Source organism: Malaclemys terrapin, chromosome 20, assembly GCF_027887155.1.
Source record: "Malaclemys terrapin pileata isolate rMalTer1 chromosome 20, rMalTer1.hap1, whole genome shotgun sequence".
NCBI classification, from domain to species: domain Eukaryota; kingdom Metazoa; phylum Chordata; order Testudines; family Emydidae; genus Malaclemys; species Malaclemys terrapin.
Window position 1 is genome coordinate 11321040 of NC_071524.1, and position 12145 is coordinate 11333184.

The following is a 12145-nucleotide window of genomic DNA, read 5'->3' on the forward strand; positions in this document are numbered from 1 at the left end:
TTGGGCCAGCGCCATGGGACTCAGGACAGTCACAGAGTGGGGAGGTGCCTTGAGGTCCCGGCTCCCAGTCCCCTGCTCTAGCCAGCGGTTCCCACTTACTCCCCTGCTAATGCCAGAGCTAGAACCAAGGAGTCCTAGCTCCCAACCTCCCCCCCGACGACCTTCCTCCTCTAATCACCAGACGCCACTCACCTGCCAGAACCAGGGAGAGATCCCAGGCGTCCCAGCTCCCACCCCCCCTGCTCTAACCACAAGACCCCACTCCCCTCCCAGAGCCGGGCCAGCACTGCCTGTACAGGGAGAGTGCCCCGCACTGAGCTCCTGCCCTGCTCCCTGCAGCACTGGCCATCCATTGCCACATCAGCGGGTTCATTTGCAGGCAACACTATTGACCGCAGTGTCACTCCCCTGCCCTCCTCCCCCAGCCCTGGACATGCACTGAGCCCAGTGCCATGGTGCCAGGAAACGATCTTGTGACCAGTCCAAGGGCCGGCCCCTCACTCCGGTTCCTCCCATGCTGGCCTGGCAGTCCTGCGCCAGCCCTTAAAAGGGGCTTCCTGGGCAGGGTGGGGTGAGAGGAGCTTTTGGCACCGGATCGCGGCAGGACAGAGCTGCTCGCCCGGGGGAGCCATGGATCTGCGGCTGTGCCTCTTGCTCTGATTAATTGAGGGCCCCTCTGGGTGTGGAAGGCCGGGGGAGGTGCTGGCTCGGCAGCCCCTGCATCCCGGGTGTATCTCTGGTGGGGGTACAACGAGCTCGCCTGTTCTCCCCCCACCAGGGGATGTGGCTGAGCCCTGCCCTGCCGAGTCCCCGCACAGGGAGAGGGCCTCAGTCTGTGTGCTGGTGGGGCCAGGCAGTGCCCTCATGGGGCTGGTCTGTGCACCAGGGAGAGGAGCAGGGCAGAGCAGCCGATGGGCAGCCGGCCTGGGCCTCCTGCGGCTCCCCCGTTCCCCTGGGTCCCAGCACATGTCACTGCTGTGTCTGGCTCTAACTGTTCTGGACTCCGCCCTGACCGGCCCCACTTTCCTGCAGGTGCCTTGGGACCGGGAAGCTTTGGGGTGCACGGGCCCCTATCCGCTCCTGACAGTTTCCCCCTTCTCTCTCCCCAGGTACCTCCTCAGGTATGTATTTCTGGTGCCCAGGGTGTTGCCCTTTGCCAGAGCCCAGGCCAGAATCCCAACCCCCCTGGCATCACGGCTGGGGCCTGAGGAGAGGTGACCACGGCTGCCCTTGAGAGAGTCAGCTGCCAAAGCACAGGTCCCAGTGTGCAACGGTGTTAAGGCAGGTTAGGTCGCAGAGTGCTACAGAAGCGAAGAGACTGACCGCGCGCAGATCCCAGCATGCAATGGGAGTGAGGTGACTGCCTGACTGCAGATCCCATAATGCAATGGGAGCAAGGCACTAAGAGCTGCTGCTATGTGAGCTGTAACTCATTGCAATAGAGCATGTTCCCCTGGGAACATGACATCACCTTTCCTCCCCGCAGATCTAGTTTCTTCCTGTGCTGTCATCTCACTCAACATTGGCATCTGCCAGCCACATTGTGTTAGATCAAGGAAAGCAGAAACCCCAGCTATTTATCACCATCCCCCACCACACCCCTTACTTCTGCTGCAACTCTTAGCAAAAAAACTTACCTCCCTTGTGTGCACACTCAATCTAGCCCCTATCCTCCAGGTCAGGGTGGCCCCTCTCTCCATGGGGTACCTGCTTGTTGTCACACTGATCCGGGCTCCCATTGCATCCCTGCCCTCACACAGCGCGCAGACCATGTGCTGTGAGCCTGGCGCATGAAGACTGTCCAGGCCGGGCAGCACAGGGCACACGATGGCCCTCCCAGTATGTATGCAAATGAGGTAGGAAGGAAGCTGCGCAGTCTAACCAGCCACCTGGGGGCAGAGTGCCCTGTATGCAAATGAGTGGGGGCAGGTAGGGACACGCCCGCCTTGCTCAAGGGAGCCAGGGTTTCTCCGCTCCAGCTGCCAGTCCTGGCCCCACAGCAGGGCACTACCCTGTCTCCCCAGGAGCCGTGTGCTCTGCAGGCAGGTGGGGGATCTCGAGGGGACACTACCCATCTTTCCCTAGTGATCACGTGGCCAACGGGAAGCTCTGGGTGTTTAATCCACATGATGCTGAGTGGAAATGGAGCAAGGGACCATGGGGAGGAGAACGAGCTTATGGATAAGGGACAGGATGGGGAGCCAGGAGTCCGGATCCACCCTTGTCTTGGTCCCGATGTCCTATGGTTATAGCAGGGAAAGGGGACCAGGACCAGGAGCAGGGGGAGAGGGCCAGGTTCTGTCCCTGTCTCTGGCCAGGGAGTGGGGAGGGGGGGCAGGTTCTATTCCTTGCTCTGCACAAGGCTCACTGTGTGACGTGGGCTAAGTCACTTCCTGTTTCCGTGCCTCAGTTTCCCCTCGATAAAGCAGGGGCACTGATGCTGCGCCATTTCCTGGGCTCAGTGACCTGTCTGTGCAGCATGTGGTGGGAGGGAGGTGCAGGAGAAGGGCCCAGGGTTAGAGTCGTGGGAAAGCCCATTCTGCCCTGTTCTGCACTCGCTGGCAATGCCTCGCGCTGAGCTGGGCCTGCAGTCCCTGCACCCCCTGGGGTCTCCCCGCGCAGCCCCGGACAGACGTCTCAGCAGCTGTGTTTGCTTTGCCAGACGTGAGGCTGGTAGGTGGCCCCCACCGCTGCGCCGGGCGGGTGGAGGTGCGTCTGGACGGGCGCTGGGGCACCGTGTGTGACGACGGCTGGGGCCTGAGCGACGTGGCCGTGGTGTGCAGGCAGCTGGACTGTGGGACGGCCATGGAAGCGCTGAGTGGTAAAGTGTTCGGCCCGGGCAACGAGTCAGACCCTGTCCTGATGATGGACGTGCAGTGCCAGGGGACAGAGGCGGCGCTGGGGAGTTGCCCATACACGGATCCAGAAGACCTCTGCCAGCATGATGAGGACGCAGGGGCCCGTTGCCAAGGTGAGCTGTCCTGGAAAGCCCTGGTCCTAAGGGAGGGATGGGAGGATGTCTGGGGTCCCAGGGTGGGGTGCTCAGTTCTGACTGAGCGGCCTTGCTGGGTGAGCACTGCACAGTCTGCCTGGAGAGCGGGGAGGGGACCTGACAGGTCTGGAGGGTGGGACAAGCAGGGCCTGGGCATTGCTCTCTGGTGGGGGTACAGTGAGCTCGCCTGTTTCCCCCCTCGACAGGGAATGTGGCTGAGCCCTGCCCTGCTGAGTCCCCCCACAGGGAGAGGCAGGGCCTGCGCAACCCATTAGGTGACCTAGGCAGTTGCCTAGGGCGCTGCAATTTGGGGGGCGGCGACCGCGGTGGTATTTCGGCGGCGGGACCTTCTGCCGCCTCTGTGGGGGGCGGGATTTTGGGGCGGGACCTTCTGCCGCCAAGGGCGGCAGAAAAGCTGGCGGCGCTCCTGGGGAGAGGGCCTCAGTCTGTGTGCTAGTGGGGCCAGGCAGTGCCCTCAGGGGGCTGGTCTGTGCACCTGGGAGAAGAGCAGGGCAGAGCAGCTGATGGGCAGCTGGCCTGGGCCTCGTGGGGCTCCCCCGTTCCCCTAGGTCCCAGCATGTGTCTGCTGTGTCTGGCTCTAACTGCTCTAGACTCTGCCCCACCTGGCCCCATTTTCCTGCCAGGTGCCTTGGGACTGGGAGGCTTTGGGTGCACGGGCCTCCCTCTGCTCCTGACAATTTCCCCCTTGTCTCTCCCAGATGCCTCCTCAGGTATGTATTTCTGGCCCCCAGGGTGTTGCCCTTTGCCAGAGCCCAGGCCAGAATCCCAACCCCCCTGGCATCACAGCTGGGGCCTGAGCAGAGGTGACCACAGCCACCCTGTGGAGAGTCAGCTGCCAAAGCACAGGTCCCAGAGTGCAATGGTATTAAGGCACCTGTTTGAAGTTAGGTTTCAGCATGCAATAGGAGAGTGGAGGTTGGCCGAGCGCAGATCTCAGCATGCAACGGGAGCAAGGGGGCTGCCTGAGGGCAGTGATGACGTGATGACATGGCTGAGCAGAGAATTTTCTTTTATTTCCCTCCTCAGAGAAGGGAAAGTCATGAACTTGTTCAGGTCCATGTTCCACAAGTATCCTGTCTGAGTCAGCACTGACCCCAGTGCCCCAGCATGGTGCTAAGGGCCTGTACTGTAGGTAGGGGGGTGTCAGTAGGGGGCGCTCTCCCTTTGCAGTTGTTCTGGCCCTAATGCCCCAGTGCGGAGCCATGGGCCCCTAGCATGAGGAAGCCTTGTCTGTGCCCGCTGGGGGGAAGCTCCCTGACTCCCTCGGCCACAGGCCACATAAACTGTATCCTCTAGGCCTTGGGGAGGGGAGTGACCTCTCTCCAGGTTAGCAATAGGCACAATTCAACCTTCGGCCCTCCGAGCGTCCCCCTCCAGCACCCAGTCCCTGTCCCGCTGGCATTCACAGCAGTCACATATCTGCTGCTTCCAAAGGAACAGGGTCCCAAGGTGACCAGCTCCACCTCCCATCTCTGCCCCGAACAACCACACAGCTCTAGTGCCCTTCATAGTCACAGCAAGGACAAGCGATTTCACAGAGTGTAGAGATTCGAGGGGTAGCAAGGAGAAGGGTTGGAAAAAAATGGTTCCATGGCCAATAAAATCATACCACGCTGACTAGAGCCTAGACTCATTGAACAAGACACTTTTCTGTCTGGTAGAGCAACGCTCACCCCACAGTCCTTCCAGGGTTTTACTCCAGGCTTGGCTGTGATCTCCTGTTCCTGAGACAAACGCTGTCAGTCGCCTCCTGGGTGAAAGGGAACTCTTGTCCCCTCTCCTCTTTCTTTGTAGGTACAGACCATTGTCTCTTCCCAGAGGAGGTCTCTCTTCGGAGACTTGTGCTGAGGGTCCTTTGTCTTTGTAAATTCTCAGGCCCCCACTGGGCCCAGACAACGAATATAGCCTGTTTCCACGGCTGTGCTTTGTTCTATGTGCTGATTGGCTCAGCCGAAGGGATTGCCATGGCGCAGGTGACAAGCTTCACTTCAACACTTCTGGAGAGTCATATTCTACATTTACATCTCTCTTCAGCTATGTCCCATCCAAACATCTTGCCCCCATTAGAGTGACCAGTGGGCTGCTGTCTCTTGGTAGAGACCTCACACACCACCTCTAGTGAGCTATTGTGCATATATCTCACCCAGGAGATCCCCGTATAACTCAAGGTATCCCTGTGCCAGTTGGCATCTACTTATCTCTGGGCCAGACTTCTCTGTGGCACAATGAGGACCTGGGTAACTGCAGCTTCCACTGGTTGGATTTGCTGTCAACGGAGCCTGCAGCCGCTCACTCAAACTAAAAATCCAGGGACAATTTCTCGAGTCCGGTTCCCAATCACTGTGTTCCAGCGGATTTGCATTTCAGGGAATTAGTCCTGAACCTGTAACTTCCCCAAGAGCTGGACACAGTAGACACAATTCTTCCTTACTTCCTGTCCTACACAGCCTACATCTTTCCCTGTCCTGTTTCTCAGCTGCCCTGTCCTACCCCAGAAGTGGCTGCATGTCAGCGGGGGGAGTCTTTTTCTCTTGTGTATGTCACAAGTCGATATCTATGTAACTCTTCTGCCAGTGGCATCGAAAGCAGCCAGGGCCAGGTTCCTTTCCAGCAATATAACACAGATCTGGCTTGAGCATCCACCCAGTAACCTGGGACAATTACACACCACCCCCTGGGTGCTGCTACGAGGCAAAGTTTCCCCTCTTGCAAGCACAGAGTCTCAGTGCAGAAAAGAAACTTTTTAATAAAAGGAAAAACAATGAGGAGTCCTTGTGGCACCTTAGAGACTAACAAATTTATTTGGGCATAAGCTTTTGTGGGCTAAAACCCACTTCATCAGATGCATGGAGTGAAAAATACAGTAGGTAGTATATATATTACAGCACATGAAATGATAGGAGATGCCTTTCTAAATGGGGGGTTAGTGGTAACGAGGTCAATTCAATGAAGGTGGAAGTGGCCAATTATCAACAGTTGACAAGAAGGGATGAATATTAACAGAGGGAAAATTACTTTTTGTAGTGACCCAGACACTCCCAGTCTTTATTCAGGCCTAAATCGATGGTGTCCAGTTTGCAAATTAATTCCAGTTCTGCAGTTTCTCGTTCCGGTCTGTTTTTGAAGTTTTTTTGTTGAAGAATGGCCACTTTTAAGTCTGTTATTGAGTGACCAGAGAGATTGAAGTGCTCTCCTACTGGTTTTTTTTCCTTCTGAAAATCCATCAGCACGCCAGTCTCTCTATCCCAGAGTTGCTGCCCCTCTGTGAGGACACAGCTGTCAGCCCAGCTCTGCCATCATTCATCTGAGACTGGTACTGGGCTGGGAGCACTAGACACGAGTGCAGCAATGGCTGCCACAAAACGATGTTACCAAGTCAGTCGTGGCAAGTCAGGAGGAACCGCAGGGGCAGGTGTTTGCTTCAGGAGGGGGCCGATCTGCTTGTAGGGAGTGTGCATTGCCTCTGCCCTGGTCGGAACCATTGTCAGCCTGGTGCGCAGCAGGTTCCTGCCAGGCGTCCCTGCGCTCCAGGCAGTTCTAAGGGGGATGGACTCTGGGTGACGTTTTCAGGGAGCTATGGAGCCAACACATGTAAATTCGATGCTGATGTCAGGCTAAGGCAACCACCAATGCACCGGTGACTGTCCTCAGCTCCCAGTCACCAAGATGCTAATGCCAGTGTCTGCCCCACAGCACTGCACAGTGTCACACTGGAGCGAATACCAGCGCCAGGAGTGAGGGTGTAAATCTGCTCCCCAGGAGGTTCCTGCCAGCAGTGCGGGGGGTGATCTTTCTAAGTGCTCTAGTGGGAGCAGTAGGTCAGACTGCCGTCCAGTCTGCCTAACTAGGTGACAGCTGGCTCCGGCGGAAGTGGACAAACTTCAACGTTACCCAAGTGATTAGCCTGGTCAGTGGTGAGGAGCCCTCGATAGGCAGTGGCTGTGTGCAGAGACCGGTCAGATCCATCGGCGGGAGGCGCTACATTCCCCAGCAACACGAGAGATCAGATGCACAGGAACCTCCCTGAATGTTTATTCCCTTGGTTGTTTGCAGACGCTGGCATCTCAGAAGTGGCTCAGCTCCAACTGGTGAATGGTTCGAGTCGCTGCGCTGGGAGGGTCGAGGTTCTTCACAACCAGCAGTGGGGAACCGTGTGTGATGACAGCTGGGACATACAGGATGCCGGAGTCGTGTGCAGGCAGCTGGGCTGTGGGACGGCGTTATCAGCCCCAGGAGGGGCTCGATTTGGGCCAGGATCTGACCGTATCTGGCTGGATGACGTCAACTGCACAGGGACAGAAGTTGCCCTCTCCGATTGCAGGGCTCGGCCTTGGGGAGTGAATAACTGCACCCATGGAGAAGATGCCGGTGTTGTGTGCTCAGGTAACTTGCATCCATCACGTCACTGTGGGTGGTGCAGGGATCGGGCTGGGAAGCTTTCAGCACAGACCCAGCTCTCCTGTCTGAGTCAGCGCTGAGAGACAGACACCCCCAGCCTGCACTGCCCCCCCCCACCTCCAGTGCAGAGCTCTGTGGGATCCACCCCAAGATCATGCCCGACTGCCCCCACATTGGCACCATGCTCTGGGCTGCAGGCATCAGTCTGAGCCCAGCCCCCAGTAAAGAGGAAGGAGCTGGTTCGGCAGTATCTGCTTGTCTGTCTGTTCTGGGGAGCCTGTTTGCACTGGGCAGCGACCTGTAACCCCCATAGCCCCAGCACAGGGTGCTCCGCAGTGCAGGGCCCCCGGGGTCTGTGCTCTGTGTAACTGGCTGGCTCCCGCCACCTGCCCCACTCAGCCCTTTGGCGCCAGGCAGGGCCGTGCTGAGTTCACAGCAGGCCAGGGAGACACGAGTGTCCCGTGATCAGCGCTGGGGCTTCCCTTGGCTCTCTGGACCCTCTGCTGATTTGGGTCGGTTTCAGTTCCTTAGCGACCCAGTCATGCCACCCTGCCAGCGAGGGGCCTTGCTTCTGCTGGGCTCCAAGAGCAGCGTTAACCCCTGTGCCCCAGCGGGGTAGTGATACAAACCACAGAGGGAACCTGAGGCACACACAGGAGTCGTAAAAATAACACAGAAAATTCCCACTTCATCATCCCCTTCCCCCGGGGCCGGGTGAGGCATTGGGTGATGGGCTGCAATATGAAGGGTGAACCCCTGCCCTGGCTCCTCTCACCCCATCCCCTGGGCTCTGTGCCCCACCCCCTGGGTACTGCACCCCACCCCACCCCATCCCCTGGGCACTGCACCTCACCTCATTCCCTGGGCTCTGTGCCCCAGCCCCCACCAACCCCTGCAGTTTTGCCCCCCATCTCCTGAGTTCTGCACCCCCCAATCTCTGGGCTCTTCCCCCCACCCCCTGGGCACTACCCCCCGATCCCCTGTGCACTGCACCCCATCCCCTGAGCTCCACACACACACTCACCAACCCCTGGGCTCTTCCCCCGATCACCTGCACACTGTACCCCACACTCCCCATCCCAGGCTCTGGCCAGGGACAAAGACATGCAGAAGCGCCAGTGGGATGGAGCCCCCAGGACTAAATGAACTGGAGCCCCGCCCTGCAGCTGGGTGGGGCAGCACCTGTCACGTGGGGGAGGGGAGCTCCCTGCCCCTGCTGCCCTTCCCAGGGGAAGAGCTCACCCTGCTGGGTGGGAGATGCCTAGGTTCTGCATGGCCTGGTTTGGAAGCAGAGGGCCCCTCCCAGGGTGTGTGCTGGGGCTGCAAGGGCCGAGCAGGGGGTGGCTCTGCACCACATGGCAGACACCCCAACGGCCTGACCATGCCAGCAACCCGGCCAGCAGGGGCTCCAGCATCTCTGCCCTGGGCTGGGCAGCTCTACGCTGGGGAGATCGGTTCATGGCGCGTCCTCCATGACAGAGCTTGGGAAGCAGCCGGCGACCCCAGCAGGTCACCACCTGCTCAAAACCTCGTTACTCCTGGGCATTAACACCAGCTCCCTTGAGTGCAAAGGCCATGGGAACCGCAGTCAGGAAGGAGCTGGCGAGCCAGGCAGGGCACCTGGGAACCGTGGGCAGGAGGGGGCTGGCGAGCCAGGCAGGGCACCTGGGAACCGCGGGCAGGAGGGGGCTGGCAAGGGAGGGGGGTGGCAGCAGGAACCCGACTCACCTCCTGCGTGGGGGCCGGTGGAGCTGGTGCTGTTGGTGGGTCCCTCGCCCAGGCCTGGTCTGTCAGGACGTCTCTCTCAAGCTCAGGCCAACGACAGGCCAAGTGTGTCCTGTCACGGAGTATTGGGGGACTCAGGGCCCTGCACCCCCGACTTCCTGCGATTCACCATGACTCTCAGCCAGCCAGTAAAGCAGAAGGTTTATTTGGATGACAGGAATACAGTCCAAGACAGGTCTTGCAGGCACAGACAACAGGGCCCCCCCCTCAGTTAGGTCCAGCTTGGGGTCCCAGGGCATGCCAGCCCACCCCCCTTTGGGGGGTCAGAGCCATCTCTGCCTCCCAGCCATCTCTCCAGCCTCCTTCCAGCCCTCTGCCTTCAGCCACCCCTCCCACAGCCTTTTTCAGTTTCCCGGCTAAGGAGTCGCCTCGCCTTCAACCCCTTCCTGGGTTCTCATGTTACACACTCAGGTATGCGCCCTCGGGCAGATCCCATCCTGCAATGCAGACTATCCCAGCACACTCCCCTGTCAGCATTCACAGACCACAGTGAGAACAGTCCCAGTTCGTCACATCTCCCAATGGGTTTCGGGGTCCCAGGAGCTGGGGGACAGCCAGGCTGGGGGAGCGACCTCCTTCTGATCAACCCATCTCCCACCAGGATCCCTCCCCCAAAGTTGTCTTCTAAGGTGCCTACAAGCAGGCGGTGGGTGGAAGTGCCCAGCCCCTCGGCAGAGGGCCCCTATTGGGTCAGGCTCCCCCCTCCCTTAGCTGCCACGTGGAGGGAGCCCCCCTCGGACCCAAAGCGCCAGCTCCGCCAGAGAAGGAAGTGGAGCCGGCTGCAGAGATTCCGGGCAGCAGAAGGGGAAGCAGTCAGAAAGTTGGGCCAGCGCCATGGGACTCAGGACAGTCATGGAGTGGGGAGGTGCCTTGAGGTCATCCCTGCTCCCAGCCCCCTGCTCTAGCCAGCGGTTCCCACTTACTCCCCTGCTAGAGCCAGAGCTAGAACCCAGCAGTCCCAGCTCCCAGCACCCCTGTTCTAACCACTACACTCCTCTCCCCTCCCAGAGTCGGGGCCAGCACTGGGGCCAGCACTGCCTGTACAGGGAGAGTGCCCCCCACTGAGCTCCTGCCCTGCTCCCTGCAGCACTGGCCATCCATTGCCACATCAGTGGGTTCATTTGCAGGCAACACTATTGACCGCAGTGTAACTCCCCTGCCCTCCTCCCCCAGCCCTGGGACATGTGCTGCCCAGTGCCGTGGTGCCGGGAAACGATCTTGTGACCGGTCAATGGGCCGGCCCCTCACTCCAGTTCCTCCCATGCTGACCTGGCAGTCCTAGGCCAGCCTTTAAAAGGGACTTCCTGGGCTGGGTGGGGTGAGAGCAGCGTTTGGCACCGGATCGCGGCAGGACGGAGCTGCTCGCCCGGGGGAGCCATGGATCTGCGGCTGTGCCTCTTGCTCTGATTAGTTGAGGGCCTCTCTGGTTGTGGCGGGTACCCACCCCCATCGGGGGGAGGTGCTGGCTCGGCAGCTCCTGCATCATGGATGTATCTCTGGTGGGGGTACAACGAGCTCGCCTGTTCTCCCCCCACCAGGGGATGTGGCTGAGCCCTGCCCTGCCGAGTCCCCGCACAGGGAGAGGGCCTCAGTCTGTGTGCTGGTGGGGCCAGGCAGTGCCCTCATGGGGCTGGTCTAAGCACCAAGGTGAGGAGCAGGGCAGAGCAGCAGATGGGCAGACGTCCTGGGCCTCCTGGGACTCCCCCATTCCCCTGGGTCCCAGCACGTGTCACTGCTGTGTTTGGCTCTAACTGCTCTGGACTCTGCCCCGCCCGGCGCCACTTTCCTGCAGGTGCCTTGGGGCTGGGAGGCTTTGGGGTGCATGAGCCCCTCTTTCTTCCTGACAGTTTTCCCCTTGTCTCTCCCCGGATGCCTCCTCAGGTATGTATGTCTGGCACCCAGGGGGCTGCCCTTTGCCAGAGCCCAGGCCAGGATCCCAACCCCCCTGGCATCACGGCTGGGGTCTGAGCAGAGGTGACCACGGACGCCCTTTGGAGAGTTAGCTGCCAAAGCACAGGTCCCAGAGTGCAACGGTGTTAAGGCAGGTTAGGTCATAGAATGCAACAGGATCGAGGAGACTGACCAAGCACAGATCCCAGGGGAGTGAGGTGGCAGCCTGAGTGCAGATCCCATCATGCAACAGGAGTAAGGCGGCTACCTGGGTCCAAGCACACAACAGGAGCAAGGCACTAGGAGCTGCCCCTGTGTGAGCTGTTACTCATTGCAATGGAGCATGTTCCCCTGGGAATGTGGCATCACCACCTCCCCCCCCAGCTCTGGTTTCTCCCTGTGCTGCTGTCTTATTCAACACTGGGATCTGCCAGCTACATTGTGTTAGATCAAGGAAAATAAAAATCCCAGCTATTTAGCCCCTGCCCCCGCCCCCCTTACTTCCCCTACAACTCAAAGAAAAAGAAGAAGCAGAAAACACCAACTTAGCTTCCTTGTGTGTTCACACTCAATCTAGCCCCCTGTCCTCCAGGTCAGGGTGGCCCCTCTCTCTATGGGGTACCTGCTTGTTGTCACCCTGACCCGGGCCCCCATTGCATCCCTGCCCTCACACAGCGCGCAGACCATGTGCTGTGAGCCTGGCGCATGAAGACTGTCCAGGCCGGGCAGCACAGGGCACACGATGGCCCTTCAGTGTGTATGCAAATGAGGTAGGAAGGGAGCTGCGCACTCTAACCAGCCACCTGGGGGCAGAGTGCCCTGTATGCAAATGAGTGGGGGCAGGTAGGGACACGCCCGCCTTGCTCAAGGGAGCCAGGGTCTCTCCCCTCCAGCTGCCAGTCCTGGCCCCACAGCACGGGCACTATCCTGTCTCCCCAGGAGCTGTGTGCTCTGCAGGCGGGCGGGCGATCTCGAGGGGACACTACCCATCTTTCCCTAGTGACCACGTGGCCAACGGGAAACTCTGGCTGTTTAATCCACATGCTGCTGAGTGGAAAT

The 12145-nt window shown here is 59.5% G+C and overlaps 1 protein-coding gene across 1 annotated transcript in view; it reads left to right on the forward strand.

Moving 5' to 3' along the window:
* The window catches only part of LOC128826366 (deleted in malignant brain tumors 1 protein-like), an 87327-nt gene that overhangs the window by 31858 nt on the left and 43324 nt on the right, over positions 1 to 12145 (forward strand). Inside the window, 3 exon segments of the mRNA XM_054009613.1 lie at positions 1110 to 1121; positions 2663 to 2971; positions 7067 to 7396. Of these exon segments, the coding sequence (XP_053865588.1) occupies positions 1110 to 1121; positions 2663 to 2971; positions 7067 to 7396 (651 nt within the window).